The sequence below is a fragment of the Sciurus carolinensis genome, chromosome 1 (genome assembly GCF_902686445.1).
Source record: "Sciurus carolinensis chromosome 1, mSciCar1.2, whole genome shotgun sequence".
NCBI classification, from domain to species: Eukaryota; Metazoa; Chordata; class Mammalia; order Rodentia; family Sciuridae; genus Sciurus; species Sciurus carolinensis.
The window spans coordinates 168,539,070-168,559,279 of NC_062213.1; the positions used below are offsets into that span (position 1 = coordinate 168,539,070).

Consider the following 20,210-nt stretch of genomic DNA (forward strand, 5'->3'; position numbering starts at 1 on the left):
ACACATACTAGGCAAGTGCTCTACCACTGAGCCACAACCCCAGTCCCATCCTCTCTTATTTCTAATAGTAGGCTTATCTATTCCTAGAAGCTTTAGTAAAAAGCTGGTACTTTTTTTGAGTAGATTTTTTAAACTACTGATTGAATTTATTTAATGGTACAGTATTATTCAGGTTTCCAATTTCAGCTTGAGTTAATCCTGGTGATTTTTACTTTTTGAGGTTAATCACCTGTTTTCATGTAAGCTTTCAAATTTATTGACAAAAGATTTTCATAGTAGCTCACTAACAATTTTCACCTCTACTATATATGTACATTTCTCAGCTTTTTCATCCTTAATGTTGCTTATTTATGCCACTACTTCTACTTCCCCAATCTAAGGGTTGATTTCATTATCTTTCTTCACAGAATGAGTTTTCAGTTTACTGATGCTCTCTAATGCTTATCTCCCATTTCATTAATGCATTCTTCTTTCTATTTTCTTTAGTACTATTCTTTAATCTTCTAATTTTTTAAAAGGAATGCTTAGTTCATTAATTTTTAATCTCCATTTTATAATACATTCATTAAGATTATAAATCACAGCCTTCTTTAGATGTGATCTTACCACATGATTCCTTCATTATCATTCAGGTTTAAATATTTCACAATTTCCATTATGATTTCTACTTTCACTCATGAATTATTTAGAAGTATGTCTGTGAGGAGGTAGTGGCTGCTCTTTTGTTAAGGGATTTCTAATTTATTCTATTCTTATCAAAGAACATTATCTATACCATACTGGGTCTTTGGTAGTCTCTTTTTCTGTAACAATTTTAATTTTTTTTCTTAAAATATTTTATGTTGAATATTAATATTGTTTCTCAGTTTTGTCATAGTATTTTCCTGAAATATATTTTCCATCACCTTCTTTTTTATTTAACTTTTAATTTATATTTATGAAATATTATAAATATTCAAAAAATATGGCACTAATGACATTTATGTACCAATCACAGAGATTAAGTAGATAGAGCTCTACATGTTGTCCAAAGGAGGATATTTTCTGAGGGTTTTTTTTTTTTTTGGAGGTGGTGGGTTTGCAAGGTACTAAGGACTGAACCCAGGGGCACTCAAAAACTGAGCCATATTCCCAGCCCTTTTTATTTTTAGATAGTCTTGCTAAGTTGCTTAGGGCCTTGCTTAAATTGCTGAGGCTGACCTCAAACTTGTGACCTCCTGCCTCAGTCTCCCAAGTCACTGGGATTACAGGCATGCACCACCACACCCAGCTAATGGAGAATATTTTCAATGTCAAATTCATAGAGAACAGATGGAGATGACAAAAAGGATACTAAATTAACAAGAAAGGTCAAAATCAGGAGTAATTTTTCACAGTGAAATGACAACTGATAATAGTTTTTTGTTTGTTTTTCGGGTACTAGACATTTAACCCAGGGGTAATTTATCACTGAGTTACATGCCCAGCCCTTTTTATTTTTTTATTTTGAAACAGGATCTCACTAAGTTACTTTGGACCTCGCTAAGTGGCTGAAGCTGGCACTGAACTTGAAACCCTCCAGTATTCCTGGAAACTACTAATAATTTGTTACGGTACATTACTGACCTGTGATGAAATGAAAGAGAACAGATGATGTATCCCTTGGAGAATGAGTCAACTCATACCTAGCACAATAGGTAAATGGAGTATAGGATGAATATCCTTAATTTGAAAATCCAAAATCCAAAATGCTCCAAAATCCAAAACTTTTTGAGTGCCAACATGGCACTGCAAATAAAAAATTCCACCTGACACATAAAAGTGTTGTATAAAATGACATTCAGGCTATGTGTGTAAGGTATATATGAAACATAAGTGAATTTCATGTTTAGACAAAGGTTCATTCATCAAGATATCTCAATGTATATATTCAAATACTACAGAAACCAAAAAAGTTCATCTGAAATCCTTTCTGGTCCCAAGCATTTCAGACAAGAAATACTCACCTCATACTCAATTTCACTGCACTAAGTCAAAGAGTTACTTTAAATTACATGTGAAATAATAGTTTTCAAAGACTTATAACATTAATACTTTGTTGAATATAATTTGTCTTACTTTGATGGTTTCTAAACCCCTTTATAGAATCTGTCAGGGTTTGAGATTAAACTGTATATTAATACTAATTATTAACTCTAACAGTAACTACTCTTTATCAAGATCCTACCAAGTCACAAATACTATGTCTGGATCTGTTTTAATATATTAATTACTTTAAAATGCACAAGTCTATGAGTAAATGGCATGATGCCCATTCCAGAGATTTAAAAAAAAAGGAGCTGAACATGTAAGTTGGACCAAATCACAGAGCTAGTTAAGGGCAGAACTCATATCTGTATTTCACTTCATAGATGCCACATTCTTGCCTCTACTTCACACTGCCTCTTTAATGTCATTACTTCTCCATTTTGCAGATATTACCTGAAAATGTCAATATTTTGCTCTTGACAGCAACATGGGGGTGGAGGTAGGATGAAAACCTAAACCATCAACTAACTTTCATTTTTTCATCAAGGCAACACCACCCTCTAGTGGCAAATACTATGTCACCAAGAGTCAAAAGTTTTCACTTTTCTGCTTTCCTCCACTTAACCAGTGGAGGAAACACTACCTAGCAACAACTTGGGGTATCTGCTTTCATCCGTCTAGTCAAAAGGAGTGGAAGCCTGATAAGGCTACCATGAGAGTACATGTGAAAATCATCTAGCACAGGGCCCAAATCTGTGCTTCCCTTATAGTTCTTTTCCCTATTCTTCTCCCTCCCCCATTCTCCTTTCATATAGCCTAAAACCACGTGGGTGTTTTGCTTTGATTTTTAGAATACATATCAAACCACTAGCTCATATTTCGCATTTAAGAAATCACCATTATCTTATTTGAAATAATTCCTACAGTTTTTCTATATGTAAACCATAGTAAAGGCAAATTCTCCAATATGTATTCACCATTTTTATAAGTATAAAATTAATAATAATCTTTTTTAAATGTCTATTTACTATGCTCCAGACAAATGCTACAGTGGATAGGAACTTACTATCAGGTGGGGACAACAAACAAGTTAACATGTAATACTCTGCAACAAGTTCTAGCCACCAAACTTGCTGAAAGGATGTAGATCAGAAAGGACGAACAGAAGTAACATTTGAAAAGTCTCTTAAAAGATGAGATTGCCAGGCAAGAGGGTGCAGAAAATTCATGACATAATAAAAAAAATCTGTCAGAAGCAATGAGGAACAAATATATACAGTGAGGGAACAGAAGATATAGTGTGATGGGATGGAGGAGGCAAATCAGAGGTGCAGTCAGGGATAGTTCATTAAGCACATCTGAAATTTAAATGCATTATCTATCATCACCAATGATATCATCTCATCATCATCATCATCACCCATGGCAGTTACCATTTACAGGATTTGTATTAAGTGCCAAACCCTATCCTTATATAATTGCTAAATCTCACATCCCTTCAAGGTATATAATGTTATCTTCAAAGAGGTTAAGAAATTTACCCAAAGTCACATTCAGTAAGAGGTGAAACCCAGTGAGATTCTTGCCCCAGATCACTATGATTCCTCCTACACCAGTGATTCTAAACTTGGTTGTACAACCCAATCACTAAGAAAATCCATTTTATTTATTTATTTATTGACTGGAGAATCTGTTTTAAAACAAAGGTTCTAGGGTTGGGGATATAGCTCAGTTGGTAGGGTGCTTGCCTCACAAGCACAAGGTACTGGGTTCAATCCCCAGAACTGCAAAAAAAAAAAAAAAGAAAAGAAAAGAAAAAAAAAAAAAAAGAAAGGTCTGGAATGGGACCTTAAAACAGCATGTCTGGAAGGTTAGACTTGGGAACCTGTATTTCAAACAAACTATCAAGATGTTTCTTTTTTTTTTTTTTTTTTTTTTTTTTTTGGTGCTGAGGATCGAACCCAGGCCCTTGTGCTTACAAGGCAAGCACTCTACCGACTGAGCTATCTCCCCAGCCCAAGATGTTTCTTAAATAGAAAGCCAAATGGCAGTCTAGTTTTTTAAAAATATCACAATGCTCCATAAGTGGGCACATACACACACACACGTAGTTATAAGGTTCTATCTATGTGCCAAGTGCCTTATCCTCACAAAATTCTGCAAGAAGGGTATTATAAACCCAACTTTAAAGAAGAAAAAATTCTAGCTCAGAAAGCTTACAAACAGCTTCCCTCTTTCAGTCAGCAAAGCAAAGGGTAAAATGGGATTTAAACACAGGAATGTTTGGTTCTTCTCTGTCATGTTATACGGAAGCAGAATTCTAAGAATGGCTCTCAAAGACCCTTGTCCTTGTATAATCTCACCTTTTAGTGTGGGTGGAAACTGAATATGATGAGATAACAGTGGGTAAAAAGATTATCTGGTGGGACTTACCTAATATAATCACATAAAGCTTTTTCTTTTCTTTTCTTTTTTTGGGGGGAGTGCTTGAGGATCAAACCCAGGGCCACATGCTAGGCAAACACTCTACCACTGAGCCACAACCCCAGTCCACACGAAGCTTTTTAAAAAAGTAGTGTGTTTCATGAAACTGGTAGCAGAACGGAAGTCAGAGGGATTCAAAGTACTTCTTAGAAGGATTCAATGCACACTACTGACCTGAAGATGGAAGGGGCCATAGGGCAATATGTGCTGCTGACAACCGGCAAGAAAACAGGTATCAGTTCTTTAAACACAAGGAACTGAATTCTGCCAGCAACCCTGATAAGCCCCTTATGAGTATTCTTACTCAGAACCTCCAGACAAGGACCCAACCCAGCAAACTCCTTGATTTCAGTCTTGTGAAATCTTAGCAAACCTAACTAAGATTTCTGATCTGTAGAACTGTGAGGAAATAAATGCATGTTTGCGTGTGTAGTGGCAAAACATACTAACATGATATTCACCACTTTAACCATTACTAAGTGTACAGGTCAGTGGCACTAAGTGTGTTCACACTGTGGTATGACCATCAGCACCATGCATCTCCACAACTTTTCCATCCTCTCATACTGAACCTCCATACCCATTAAAAGAAAACTGCTCATTTCCCCCTTACTCAGTCCCTGGAAATCAACATTTTACTTCCTGTCTCTATAAATTTGACTACTCCAATTACCTAATATAAAAGTATATAGTATAAGAGGAATCATATAGTATTTGTATTTTTATGGCTTTCTTATTTCACTTAGCATAACAACCCTCAAGGTTCATCCATGTTTAGCATATGTCAGAATTTTCTTTCCTTTTTAAGGCTGAATAATATTTTATTGTATTATATATCATTTTTTGTTTCTCCATCTGTATATAAACATTTGGATTGCTTCAAACTCTTGATTACTGTTACTAATGCTGCTATGAACATGGACACACAAACACTTCAGTCCTTGCTTCCAATTCTTTTGGATATATTTAAATGGGTGTTGCTTGAAGTCAATCTATTACCTTGAAAACTGGCTAAGTAAAAGGAAGTAACCAATTATCTTGCCTATTTGAATTGCATCACTGGATAGCCAAATAATAAATGAAGTGTCTCCTTAAAAAATTATTCCAACTTAGAAGATGGAAAGATCTCCCATGTTCTTGGATAGGCAAAATTAATATTGTCAAAATGGCCATACTACCAAAAGTGCTATACAGATTCAATGCAATTCCAATTAAAATCCCAATGACGTACCTCACAAAAATAGAGGAAGCAATCATGAAATTCATCTGGAAGAATAAGAAACCCAGAATAGCTAAAGCAATACTTAGCAGGAAAAGTAAAGCAGTGGGTATCGCAATACCAGAGCTTCAACTATACTACAAAGCAATAGTAACAAAAATGGCATGGTATTGGCACCAAAAGAGACAGGTAGATCAATGGTACAGAATAGAGGACACAGACACAAACCCAAATAAATAGTTTTCTCATACTAGACAAAGGGGCCAAAACATGCAATGGAGAAAAGATAGGCTCTTCAACAAATGGTGCTCGGAAAACTGGAAATCCATATGCAGCAGAATGAAACTAAACCCCTATCTCTCACCCTGCACAAAACTCAACTCAAAATGGATCAAGGACCTCGGAATCAGACCAGAAACTCTGCATCTTATAGAAGAAGAAGTAGGTCCAAATCTTTAACATGTCGGCTTAGGATCAGACTTCCTTAACAGGACTCCCATAGCACAAGAAATAAGAGCAAGAATCAATAACTGGGACAGATTCAAACTAAAAAGTTTTCTCTCAGTAAAGGAAACTAACAGCAATGTGAAGAGTGAGCCTACAGAGTGGGAGAAAATTTTTGCCACTCATACTTCAGATAGAGCACTAATTTCCAGAATCTATAAAGAACTCAAAAAACTCTACACCAAGAATACAAATAACCCAATCAACAAATGGGCTAAGGAAATGAACAGGCACCTCACAGAAGATCTACAAGCAATCAACAGATATATGAAAAAATGTTCAACATCTCTAGTAATAAGAGAAATACAAATCAAAACTACCCTAAGATTCCATCTCACCCCAATTAGAATGGCAATTATCAAGAATACAAGCAACAATAGGTGTTGGCAAGGATGTGAGGAAAAGGTACACTGATACACTGCTGGTGGGGTTGCAAATTAGTGCAGCCACTCTGAAAAGCAGTGTGGAAATTCCTTATGGAATGGAACCACCTTTTGATCCAGCTATCCCACTCCTTGGCCTATACCCAAAGGACTTAAAATCAGCATACTACAGAGATACAGCCACATCAATGTTCATAGCTGCTCAATTCACAATAGCCAGATTGTAGAACCAACCTATATGCCCTTCAATTGATGAATGGATAAAGAAACTGTGGTATATATATATACAATGGAATATTACTCAGTCATAAAAAAGAATAAAATTATGGCATTTGCAGGCAAATGGATGAAATTGGAGAATATCATGCTAAGTGAGATAAGTCAATCTCAAAAAACCAAAGGACAAATGATCTTGCTGATAAGCGGATGATGACACATAATGGGGGGTGGGAGGGGGCAAGAATGGAGGAAGGAGGGACTGTATAGAGGGAAAAGAGGGGTGGCAGGGGTGGGGGGAAGGAAAAAATAACAGAATGAATCAAAAACTACTACCCTATGTAAATGTATGATTACACAAATGGTATGCCTCTACTTCATGTACAGAGAAACAAGATGTATCCCATTTGTTTACAATAAAAATAAATTTTAAAAAAATTATTCCAAGTAAAAATTAAACAATGACAGGCTATCATCATTTTGCAACCCCCAATGATTTAATCAGTATAAACACTAAACATCAATGGCTACTAGTATTAATGAGAAGCAAAAAAACGACACTGTATTTCCTGCTAAAAGAACACATGACTGCCTACAGTAACGTTGCCAACAGAATCAAATCTGAGTCTGATTCATTCTTTGGATGCAGCTGTCAATCTGCAGCAAAAACAGAGGGCAGAGGATCACAATGAATGCACCAGTCTTCAATCAGTAAAATCTATACTATCTGAAACTCCTACAGGTCAAAGGGTCTGGATTCTTCGATAGATAAACTGTAAACAAAATACATCATTTTAATTAGGTAAAATAAAGCTGTAGAATTTAGGGATGCACGCTTGAGTGATAAAGAAATGCAAGAAAAAGTGGTCAGGCATGGTGGCACCACCCAGTAATCCCAGTGACTTGGGAGGCTGAGGCTAGAGGATACCAAGTTTGAGGCCAGCCACAACTTAGCAAGACCCTGTCTCAAAATAAAAAAAATAAATAAAAAGGGCTGGGGATGTGGTTCAGTGGTTAAGCATCCCTGTGTTCAATCCCCTGTTCCCCACGCTCCCACCCCCCTCCCCGAAAAAAAAAAAGCAAGAAGTAGTTACTCTAACAAGTGATTACTTTAGGAGACAGGTAGGCAGCAGGTAGAAAGTCTTCTGGGGCAGCAGGCAAAGTCCTATTTTTTAGCCTGAGTGGTAGTTACAGAGGTTAATGATTAAGCTATATTTAAAAAGCAAAAACAAAAACAAATGAACAAATCCGGTACACTAATTGTAACAATGAGACAGTGGACCAAATCCAGACTAAATTCAGCTGTCTCAATATAGCTCTGCCCAACTCTCACTACTGAGCCTGTATCAAGCCAAAAAAGCAGTTAAGACAGCCTCAGTAGTGACTGAGGTCAACAGCAAGTACATACAAAAGCAATTAGACCAAGAGATCAAAAGAGAAACCAAAAGAAATTTAAAAATAAAAAAGTATAAGTTGAATTTTTTAAAAATTTTATGCTATCACACATTCGCCATCTGCACAAAACAGACCTTGTCTCATTTCTATCCTGCAAATCTGCCACACTTAGACTCTTATCTCAGTGCCATACTTTTTCAGTTAGAATTTAGCTTCTTAGAGTTATCTCTCAGTTCTATCAAGGATTCATAATAAATGCACAGTATGTTTACCGAATATATTCACATCTTCAAAAGTTAAGAGGCACTCTGGATTCAACTCCCAGCACCAAAACAAGCAAGCAAACAAAGGATGCAAGAATAAGATAGCAGAATGAAATAAGCATTGTCTTGAAAAAAAAGGGATACTAGAAGCTGATTACCTAGTAGTGATAGAGGCAGACTCTTCTTTAGATACAGTGGAATACTAGAAACCGTGTCTCCAGTCATGCACTCTTTCTAGCTTGTACCTATTTGGCAGTGATGGAAACTGAATGAGTAGTCTAAAGCAGTATGAAATAAAGATTTATGCAGTCCAGTAAGGGTATAGCCACTAGTCACAAGTGGCTAATGATCCCCTCCCCTGAAGTACCACCAGTCTGAGATATGCCCTTGGTATAAAAGACAACATAGATTTCAAAGACCAACCATGAAAAAACAACGTAAAATATCTTATTAATAATTGTGTATTAATTACATCTTAAAGTAATATTTTGAATATATTGGCTTTAAATGAAGCTACCAGAAAAATTCAAATTATATATGTGGCTCAAATTATATTTCTACTGGACAGCATGCTACACACACACACACACACACACACATTATTAAATAGCACTGAAGAGGAAAAACAGAGTAGCTATTCATGGAGATTTTTCCGAGTTTTTTTCTACTGTTGCTGTACCACCAACATTATAGCTCATCTAATTTACCCCTGTCCCTTAGCTGTAAAGATAGGAAGCTAAACTAAATTTGGATTTCCATGATTCCATCAAAATACATCTTTTTCTGTCAAAATTGGTTTTCATAAAAATGAATCAATACTCACTCTGAGTCTAACGCATCCTCTGCGAGAGCCTCTCATCATTTTGTCCTTGGACTAAAGAAAAACGAAACATTTAATGAATAAAAGATTAAGGGACAGATCAATTGTTTTTAGAATTATCTGGGGATGAAAAAAAACAAGATTTTTAGTACTATACATTCCTTCTGCCCACCCATCTTCCCAAAGGAAATCATTTACTGATAGGGAATTACCGAGTTTTAAATGAAACCAGTTTCTAGACTATTAGACTCGACACACAAATTAACCTAATCACACAACTTTTACATATGCCTTTAATGTAACATGTTACACTATAATTTTTATTGTCTTCAAGTCCCTTAATTCTAGCCCCGTATTTCTCCTATTTGAATGAGTCAGAGAATGTTTGGGAAGGTTAAGAATCACCTAGGTGTTTTAAGAATCACTCCCAGATGATTCCAACAAATCAGAGGTCCACACTTTGAGAAACATTGCTTTAACTTCACCTTTAAGCAGTTCCCCAAATGGCTGACTTTTTCACCTTTGTGACTTCTCATTCAATGTTCTTCAGCTTGGAATAGCCTTGACCCAGATTTTCTGCCTTGTTGTCACTCATCAAGAACCTTGGCTTTCTTTGGATTCGTATTCCTGGGCTCCCAATCTCCAGTGGCATGTACCACCCTGTAGCACATTCCTTAGAGGGTAGGAATTATATCTTGACTTGTGCTTCAGAACAGTGTCTGGTACACATTAGGAACTAAAACGCATTTCCTGATGAAACACTGCTTACCCTTTATGTCACCCTCACTATACTGAGCCAAGCAAAGGCTGTTATGCACAAGTGCAGTGCTGACATTCAATAAATATTCCTAAAATTAAATTACTCAGTAAATTTCAAGTAACCAGAATTCAACAAATACTTAATACTGAAACAACTGGCATTCTTCTGTACTCCACTATGTAAGGAAGAAACAAAACAAGCTGATATCTGTGATTATGTTTTACAGACAACCGTTCACTTGAAACTCCAGATGCCCTGCCCTACACATCCAAATTCTTGAGCCAAACTCAGATTCACAAGTGATTACTAAGGTATTGAGGAGAGTCTTCTTATATTCCGCTTATAAATACCAGAAGAAGGACTTAACACAGTTTAGAAAAAATTTCTCAATATTAGCAGGATCAAAAAGAGTTCTTTACTAATAACACAGCTAGTGAAAATATACCTAAGGAAAATATTCCTCAAGCATTTTAGCCCTCTCCTGTACCCCTACTTATATTCCCACCAGAAGTATAAAGGCAAAAATAATAATAATCAGGTTATAAAATATCTGATAATGTTGGAATACAAAGTAAACTCAAACAAGTTAAGAATCACATATTCATCCTTGATTCTTTTCCACCATAACACAATTTTTAAAATAAAATTACATTAAACAGAAATAGGCAGACAGGTCCCAATGATCATACCACTATTTGGATTATTAATTAGAAAACACTGAAAGAGATAACTGAAAATGATTAAAACAAATATGACCAAGAAATAACCAGGCAAATCCAGAATGATGTGAAACATTCTACAAAATAACTGGTTAAAGACTCTTGCAAAAATGTAGGGAAACTATTTAACCAGTATGTAAACTATTTTAACACAGAACAAAACTAAGTACTACCATGAATACAAAAAGCTATAAATTCCAAAAAGCTCCCTATTATAAAAAAGACAAGAGAAGGCAACAATCAGGTTTCAATGTTTCCATTTGGAGCTTTAAAAAAAAAAAAAGCAACTAAGGAGGTTGAAGCAGGAGGATCACAAGTTCAAGGCCAGCCTCAGTACCTTAGCAAGGTCCTAAGCAACTTGGTGAAACCCTGTTTCAAAAATTAAAAAGGGCTAGGGATGTGGTTCAGTGGTAAAGAGCCCCTAGGTTCAAACCCTGGTACCAAAAGGCAAAAAACGAAAAATAAAACAAAAAAGGCTGGGGATGTAGCTCAAGTGGTAGAACACTTGCCTGGCATGTGTGAAGCACTGGGTTCAATCCTCGACACCACATAAAAATAAATAAATAGAATGAAGGTATTGTGTCCATTGACAACTAAAAAAAAATTAAAAAAAAAAAAGAATCTGATAAGAGGGAAGGAAGGGAGGAAAAGATCATTACAAGCAAGGGAACATTATTAAGAAAGGAGATGCAGAAAACTATCTTACTCAGAGGAAAGTAGTCTTATAGACCAGAGCACAGAGGGCAGAGAGGAACAGAGGTAAGGCTGAAAATAGGATTGCCAGGATCAGACCTTAAAGGGTCTGAAAAAAAATACTAAGTTTTTAGAAAAATTAAGTATTTTTCAGTAGTTAATGGAGAGACATAAAGATTTACAAGGAGGACAAAACATCTTCAAAGGTCTGTTTAGAACTATAGCACCAATAAATATGAGATCTAGGGGAAATGATAGTAGCAGAAGCAGCAGATTCTCTCATTGATGTCCTCTCTGTGACAGACACTTGATATACAATAAACCTCACAAAATCTTGCATGGTAAGAATTTTATAAGTATTATAAATGAAGTGACACTAGGGAGACCAGGTAAATTACTGAATGTTGCACATGCAGAATATAGCAGTTTGATACAGCAGGCACAATTTGAAAAGGTTGCCCTGCAAATAATTCTCCTAGACTATACCTGCACACTAATATCCTCCAATCCTCAATCTTCCACAATTAGCACAGGCCGGCCCTCTCCCTCATTCTCTCCCCACTCAGGCCTAATGTGAGATTAAAGAAAAGCTGGTATGACAACATCCCCCAGATAGAGTGCCAAGGGGTGGTTACCTAACCAAGTTGGTTACCCACAATACCCAACAAAGCAAGTTAGTCTTTCCTGGGGAGTATATCAATTGAGGTTAAAGAAAGAGCTCCTTCCTATCTGCTACTGAAGCTGTAAAGATACGGATGCCACACAAGCATGAAGATCACATGCCTTGGATGTGAAGAAAATGACAATCAAAGCCTACACAGGGAGAGAAACAAGAGAGGTGAGAAGAAGTTCCAGCAGCAGGTAATCTCTAGTTACACCCTGGACTGAAGCATGCCTGCCCAAGACTGCCATTCACTAATACTAGATTCTTCTTGATGAATCATAGTCCCTTCTGATGATGAGAGAAAAGTAGCTGAAAGTCCAATCCTTTCTACTTTTTGAGACAGGGTCTTCCTAAGTTGCTGAGGCTAGTTTCAAACTGGTGATCCTTCTGCCTCAGCCTCCCAAGTAGCTGGAATTACATGTGTATATCATAGAGCTCAGCATGTCTGGAAGTTTTGCAGACACATACATAAAATTCACTAGGGAATTAAATTAATTCTACAACCCTTTTATAAAACAAAGAATGCCATCCAAACCTGATATATAAGACACTGACACTTTTATTTGAATGTTAATTTTTATTTGTTTAAAATAAATTTGTATGAAAGATCAAGCAAGACTCTCACCTGGGGGCTGGGGTTGTAGCTCAGTGTACAGCACTTGCCTACCATGTGTGAGGCACTGGATTTGATTCTCAGCACCACATATAAACAAATAAAGGTCCACTGATGACTAAAAAAATATTTAAAAAAAAAAGTCTCACCTGGGGCCAGGGTTGTAGCTCTGTGGTAGAGCGCTTGCCTAGCATGTGTGAGGCTCTGGGTTCAATCCCCAGCACCATATAAAAATAAACAAATAAAATAAAGGCATTCTGTCCATCTATAACTATAATTTTTTTTTTTAAAATGGGCAGATGAACTAAACATATACTCAAAAAAGAAGAAATATTTGGCCAACAAATACATGAAAAATGTTTAACATCTTTAGAAATTAAAGAAATGCAAATCAAAACTACACTGAAATTTTATTTCACTCCAGGTAGAATGACAGCCAACAAGAATACAAACAATAATAAATGCTGGAAACAATAAAAAATCTGGATAAAAAGGAACACCTTTACACTGTTGGTAGGATTATAAATTAGTACAACTACTACGGAAATCAGTATGGAAGTTCCTCAAAAGACTAGGAATGGAACCACTATATGACCCAGCTATACCACTGCTTGGTATTTATCCAGAAGAATTAAAGTCAGTATACAACAGTGATACATACATACCCATGTTTATAGTAGCACAATTCACAACAGCCAAACTATGGAACCAGCTTAGGGTCTATCAACTAATGAATGGATAAAAAAAATGGGGTGTATATTTATATATAATGGAGTTTTATCTAATCATAAAGAAGGATGAAATTATGTCATTTACAGGGAAATGGATAGAACTTGAGAACATTATGTTAAGTGAAATAAGCCAAACTCAGGAAGCCTACAGTCATGTTTTCTCTCCTTTGTGGCAGCCAGAGAGGAAAAAAGAAAAAAAGCGGGGGATCTCATGAAAATCTAAAGGAAGTCAGTAGAGTAGAGGAAAGGAACCAGTGGGAGGGAGTAGAAGAAGGAAAGAGGCAATACTGGGAAATGATATTGGTCAAATCATGTTGTTACATGGTATGTATGTATGAATATGTGATACCGAATCCCACCATTTTAACTATAATGCACCAATGAAAAAAATAAGGATTTTAAACATGTTTAAAAAAAGAATAAACATTTAATAAACTTATGGTAAAATGAAAGCAGACAAATGTCAAAAAAGGTTTCTCTGCTTTTCATATAAATGTAAACGCTGCTTCAGCCTGGAGACTCATTACTTCACTCCCAAGAGCATATGAGGTTGCACTCCTGGTGAGTGTGGCACCGTGGACCATCCACTCCTGTTAGACAAGAAGGCACTGTGCCCAGCAAACTAACCTATAAAGACAGAAATCATGAGAAGCTGGTTGTCATGAGACTGTGGACAGACACAAAAGAGATAGCAAGGAACTTTACAGGATGATAGCAACACTTTATATTTTGCCTGGGATCCTGGAAACAAGGTTGTAACAAATGCCGAGACTCATCTAACTATACACTTAAAATCTATTTTTATTAAATGTAATTATACCACAATAAAAAGTCACAAAATTCCACACAAATGCACTACTTACAATAACAATTATAAAATAGTAAATGATAGCAATGATATGCACTCCTGAAGTCTCTCTACTTCAGAGGATGCAGACTCCATAAGCTATCCTCATAGCATTTAATATCTTGGAGAGTATTCACTACTTTTTGCCTTGTGGGTTCTCCATCACACAAAATGCCATCATGCTGTTGGAAACAAAAACTTTGAGGAGTTGTAGACTCACAGTACTAGAAGAACATTCCCCATCACTTGCCCCTCAAGTTATCATATATAACCCTCTCAATTCCTCACTCCCTAGTATAGATAAACTTATTTTGAACATTAGATTTAGTGACTAATCAAACTACAAATAGCATCTTAGGAAATAAATTGAAACAAGGTGAAAGTGATGTTGGGGTTCCTCCATGATTCTGAGAATAAGGCTGTTCTCCCTTTAAGAAATCAGGAAAAAATGTGTGTGTGTGTGTGTGTGTGTGTGTGTGTGTGTGTGTGTGTGTATGGGTATACCTATATAAAATATATGTGTATATATATAAAATCTCTAAGATGGAGATAATGCATCTTATTATCAATGTCTGATGCCATTAAATATGTATAACATAACTCCCCTTGGTCTGCTGTTACTCATAAATTTGGCATTCCATATAGTCCACTTTCAGAGAGTAAATGCACTAATTATTTAGACAATAGTACAGCCTAAATGTAGTCTTTTTTTGGGGGGGGCGGGGGGTACTGGGGATTGAACTCAGAGACACTGGGTCACATCCCCAGCCCTATTTTGTATTTTATTTAGAGATAGGGTCTCACTGAGTTGCTTAGTACCTCGCTTTTTGCTGAGGCTGGCTTTGAACTCTCGATCCTCCTGTCTCAGTCTCCCAAGCCACTGTGATTACAGGTAAGTACCACCGCGCCCGTAGTCTTATCAGTGATACTTATTGTTATGCATTAACAAATTGAAATATTGGCTCATGTGATAGTGAACACAATGTACATTTAGTGAATATTACTATGTCAAACATTCTCATAAACTTTAGCTCTTCGTTATCAATAACTGAGTGCTTATTTGCCAAACACTGTGCTAGTGCTTTAACCACTGTTATATTTAATTCTCTCAGTGATTTTATGATTCAGGTTCTTTTATTACAGCCACTTTATAATTGAGGAATTCAGAAAGGTTTACATAACTTGCCCACAGTCTTACAGAGAGCAAGGGGGAAAAATTGGATTCAAACCCAGGTATGACCCCAAAGGCAATACAAGCCTGTGGCATTTATACCACAGTCACTACACGCATGGTTAATCTCAGTCTTCCTTAAAAGCTTTTCTGAGTCACAAAGGCTGATTATAAAATGAGCAATCCTTCTGAATTCAGTCAAGTAAATATCACTGTGAAGCTCTTAGCAGTTCTCAGAGAATGGTATTTCTGACTTCTGAATTCTCTGGCACACCAACCCCTAGGTAAACAGATCACATAGGTCTACATATACATGAGTGTGTATATATATATATATATATTTACACATATTACATATTTTATATATACATTATGTATTTTTATTTATTAACTATATCACACATGCAGTGAGGTCTGGGGTAACCAAGCATGTTAATTTAATAATACTAATATTTCTGCAGTATAAGTGTTTACACCAAGTGTGATAAAGATTATAAACAGTCACATATCAATTCAAGACAGGCTTTGTTTCCAAATGAGTGTATCATAAATTCAGAAAAAAGCTTTTGGAAGTCAGTATTTTTAAGAATTTTAAACTTGTGGGTAAAGAATATGGACCTGTATTTTGATCTGTGGCCTATTACATTGTAAAATGCCAAGTCTTTCATCACTGTTGAAAAAGGACAATTTCATCTTCAAGTCAGAATTTCAGGACAACAGATCAGTGATGAGAACAGCTTCCACAGATTCAATTAAGGACAGTCATGATGACTTAAGAGTTTCTGCATCCTTTATAAAGTTAAATATTAAACACTAAATAGCAGCTCAAGATCTATAAATTATTTATAGTACATTAGTAATATATGCTGGACCTCAAAGCAGATTTGTTTTTCAAAATATTGCCCAAAAATACTAAATATTGATTCATGTTTTTTTCACAAAAGTTGATTGAAGGAAATGATGGGGGAGTGTTAAACTCCAACTGGTTTATGCTTGATATTAGTACTTCTTCTACCAAACTGTGAAATTATAATCATTTATTATCATTCAACTTCATTTCTTTATCAACACTGCCTGAGGATCTTTTTCTTTATTTGGAAAAGACTAAGCAGGCCCAAAATAAAACTATAAAAAGAGAACAAGAAGAGCACTACAAATATTTGAAGAATATAGGAAAATGTGTGTAATACACAAGAAGTGTAGTTGGTAAGAACGCAGAACCATGAAATTTCAGAGGCATTATTCTAATTCAAGACTGTTCCTATAGAGCCCAATTTAGAATGGGGCCATATTTAAAAGTTCTTGGTTCAAATTTGGAGTTTAGGACTCAGAAAAAAAAAATTTGCAAAGAAACTGCTAAATATGATTCCCAAGATAACAACGAAAAGCATTTGAAATATAGTATGTAAATACCAAAAGACAGGGTGAAAATGCTATAAATTCAAACACTGCCTGAGAAATGATTTTCTTAAAGAATCTCTCTCAAAAGTTGCTGCTTAAGAGAAAGTTATGAGAAAGAATAAGGAAGTAAGTAGCTCAAGAATTCCAGAGCTATGCCAAACTGCTTATGAAACTTAAGGGCTTGAGAAATTAATGACCTATAAAGAATCATTTTACTTCTATAATCAGGGAAAAAGTACTTTTTCAAAAGGCAATTTTAAAACACCCATTCTTTATCAGTTCCAAGTTTACTTCAAAATTTATGAATTTCTAGAAAAATAATGAAGGCAGAAGTTGAAAGATAAAATGCAAGTACAACATGGTGGGCTAGTCAATGCAGGATGTTACCTACCAGAAACTGATATTCACTCTACCCTTCTAGGTGACTATAATTCTAAGGCAAGGTTTTCTTTCTTTTTTCTTTTTTTTTTTGGCAACAGAGATTGAACCCAGAGGCACTTAACCATTGAGCCTCATCCCCAGGCCTTTTTATTTTTTGAGACAAAGTTTCACTAAATTGCTTAGGGCCTTGCTAAGCTGCTGAGGCTGGAATTGAACTTGGAATCCTTCTGTCTCAGCTTCCCAAATCAGAGATTACAGGTGCATGCCCTCATGCCCAGCTTGTTTTGAGATTTTTATAATAGACAAGGTGAGATATCATGGCAGTTTAGGTGATACAGTGGTATAGCAAGAACAAATGAGAGAGGCTGTGAGGCTTAAAGAGATGATAGTATCTGCTAATAAAGAAAATAATGTAAAACAAACCAAGCCTGGAAGTGCACACATATAATGCCTGTTATTCAGGAGGTTGAGACAGGAGGATTGCAAATTCAAGGTTAGGGCAATTTAGTGAGATCTTATCTCAAAAAGGGGGATGGAGAGGGGATATGGAGCTGGGGATGTAACTTGGTGGTAGAATGTTTGCCTAACATGCAAGAAGGCTCTAGGTTCAATCCCCAGTACCATGAGAAAGAAGGAAAGAAGGAAGGAAGGGAACCTAGAACAGAGATTAACACATAATAGTAGGTTTTTTTACAGTCTTTAGCAAAAATGACTACAGTTGTATTTCCAATCCCACATACTCTTCTAGAATTTGCAATTCACCCATCAAACAGCAGATTCTTTTGCATCTCTTCTCCTTGCCCGTTGGTGAGTCTTTGTAACTGCTTTAATTAAGAGAATAATACCCAGCTAAGTAGAACCATGGTAGATAATACGTCAGTCCCCCTTTTATCCATGGTTTCACTTTGAGATGTCAAGTTATTTGTGGTCAACTATAGTCTGAAAATATTAAATGGAAAATTTCAGAAATAATTCCTAAGTTTTAAATTGTTCTCCATTCTGAGTAGCATGATGAAATTTCATGCCATCATGATCACCTGCAACATGAATCATTCTGTTGTCCACATTATCCATGCTGCATATGCTACCTGCTCCTTAGTCATTTAGTAGCTGTCAGGGTTATCCAATTATCAGATCAACTGTGTCACAGTGTTAATGTTCCAGTAACCCTTACAAAGTAGACAAACACTACTCAGCCTGTCATTCACACCACTTCATCTCATCAAATAGGCACTGTAGCATCACACACCATCCTAAGAAGGGTGAATGCAATACAGTATTTCGAGACAGAGACCACATTCATAAAAATTTCATTGTTAAACATTGTTATAACTATTGTTTTATTATTAGCTATTATAATCTCTTATTATGCCTAATTTTCAAGTTAAAATTTATCTTAGATATCTATGCATAGTTTAAAAAACATTTATATATGTAGGGTTGGTTTTATGTGCAGGTTCGGTAATCCACTGGAACTGTGGAATGTACCTCCTCAGATAAGGGGGAACTTTTTGACATATTAGTACTTTCTCTTTCAGCATCACAAAGAACATAGGAATTTTAATCTCACAAAGCCAGATGTTAAGGTTTAGATTTTTTTTTTTAAATACTGGGGATTGAACTCAGGGGCACTTTACCATTAAGCTACAATCCCAGTCCTTTTTATTTTTTATAAAATAAAAGGCCACCAAGTCTGGCCCTAAACTGTGATCCTCCTCCCTCAGTCTCCCAAATAGGTGGGATTACAGGAGTGAGCCACCATGCCCAGCTGATTTGGATCTTAAATGTCCCACAAAGATTCATATGCTAGAGGCTTGGTGACCATACTATAGCACTACTGAGAGGAACCTTTAGGAGATGGGGACTACTGGAAGGAAGTTGGGTCATTCAGGCACGCCCTTGAAGAGAATGTGCAGTTTGCTCCCTGCCCTGATGTACTGCCTCACCACAGTCCCAAAGCAATGAATCAACCACCATGGACTGAAATCTTTGAAACCATAAGCCAAAATATATCTTTCCTTCTTTAAGTTGATTATCTCAGGTGTTTTATCACAGTGTTGGAAGGCTAACAAACCATATAAATGAGATCTAATTAAGTAAGGTTGAAGGAAAATGTTACACTTTGTTCATTCTGCCCACTTGACTATAATATAAAATGGTATAATAAATTATGTAGAAAAATCTTAAGATGCTTTTAGGTTATAGAATGTCAAATATAAAATGATTCCACTTATTTAAAATATATACACACATGCATTTAAACATAGAGTCATATGAAAAGATGTTCTTAAAAACAAAGACAGTGAGATTTCAGGCAAAACTTTTGTCCCCCGCCCTGCCCATTACTGGGGATTGAATCCAAGGTTGCTCTACCACTGAGCTATATTCCCAGTCCTTTTCTTATTTTTTTATTTCAAGACAGGGTCTTGCTAAGTGACCCATGCTGGCCTCAAACTTGCAATCCTCCTACCTCAACCTTCAAAGTCACTGGAATTACAGTGCCACCATACCTGGCAGAACTTTTAGCTTCTTCCTTCTACGAGATATACCTTTCACTATTGTTCAAAGCATTTTTCCCCTTTAATTAAGAATAGGTTGTCATCTCTTCAAGAAGAGTAAAACTGTTGTTTTAAAGTTTTATAAGAAAGAGTAATCCATCATCATATACTACAGAAACAGCTCTAAGATTAAGAGTAAAAAGGTATCCACTAGGTTTAGCAAAAAAAGTTATCACTGAAAACTAAGAATTTTCAATAAAATGAGGAAGCTTAAAAAAAAAAAAAAAAAAGACTTCTGAAGTGCTGGGCATAGTGGCCACACCTGTAATACCAGCTGGTTGGGAGTCTAGCCAGGGCAACTTAGTGAGACTGGTCTTAAAAGGGGCTGAGGATATAGCTCAGTGATAGAGTATCCCTAGTTTCAATATCTAGTATCACAAA

General features: G+C 36.1%; 1 protein-coding gene across 7 annotated transcripts in view; it reads right to left on the reverse strand.

Moving 5' to 3' along the window:
- The window catches only part of Osbpl9 (oxysterol binding protein like 9), a 144,819-nt gene that overhangs the window by 111,806 nt on the left and 12,803 nt on the right, over window positions 1–20,210 (reverse strand). For all 7 annotated transcript variants that reach the window (XM_047549378.1, XM_047549369.1, XM_047549388.1 and 4 more), the window contains exon 2: window positions 9,295–9,345. In XM_047549378.1, coding sequence (XP_047405334.1) covers window positions 9,295–9,345 — 51 coding nt within the window. The remainder of the gene's footprint in view (window positions 1–9,294; window positions 9,346–20,210) is intronic.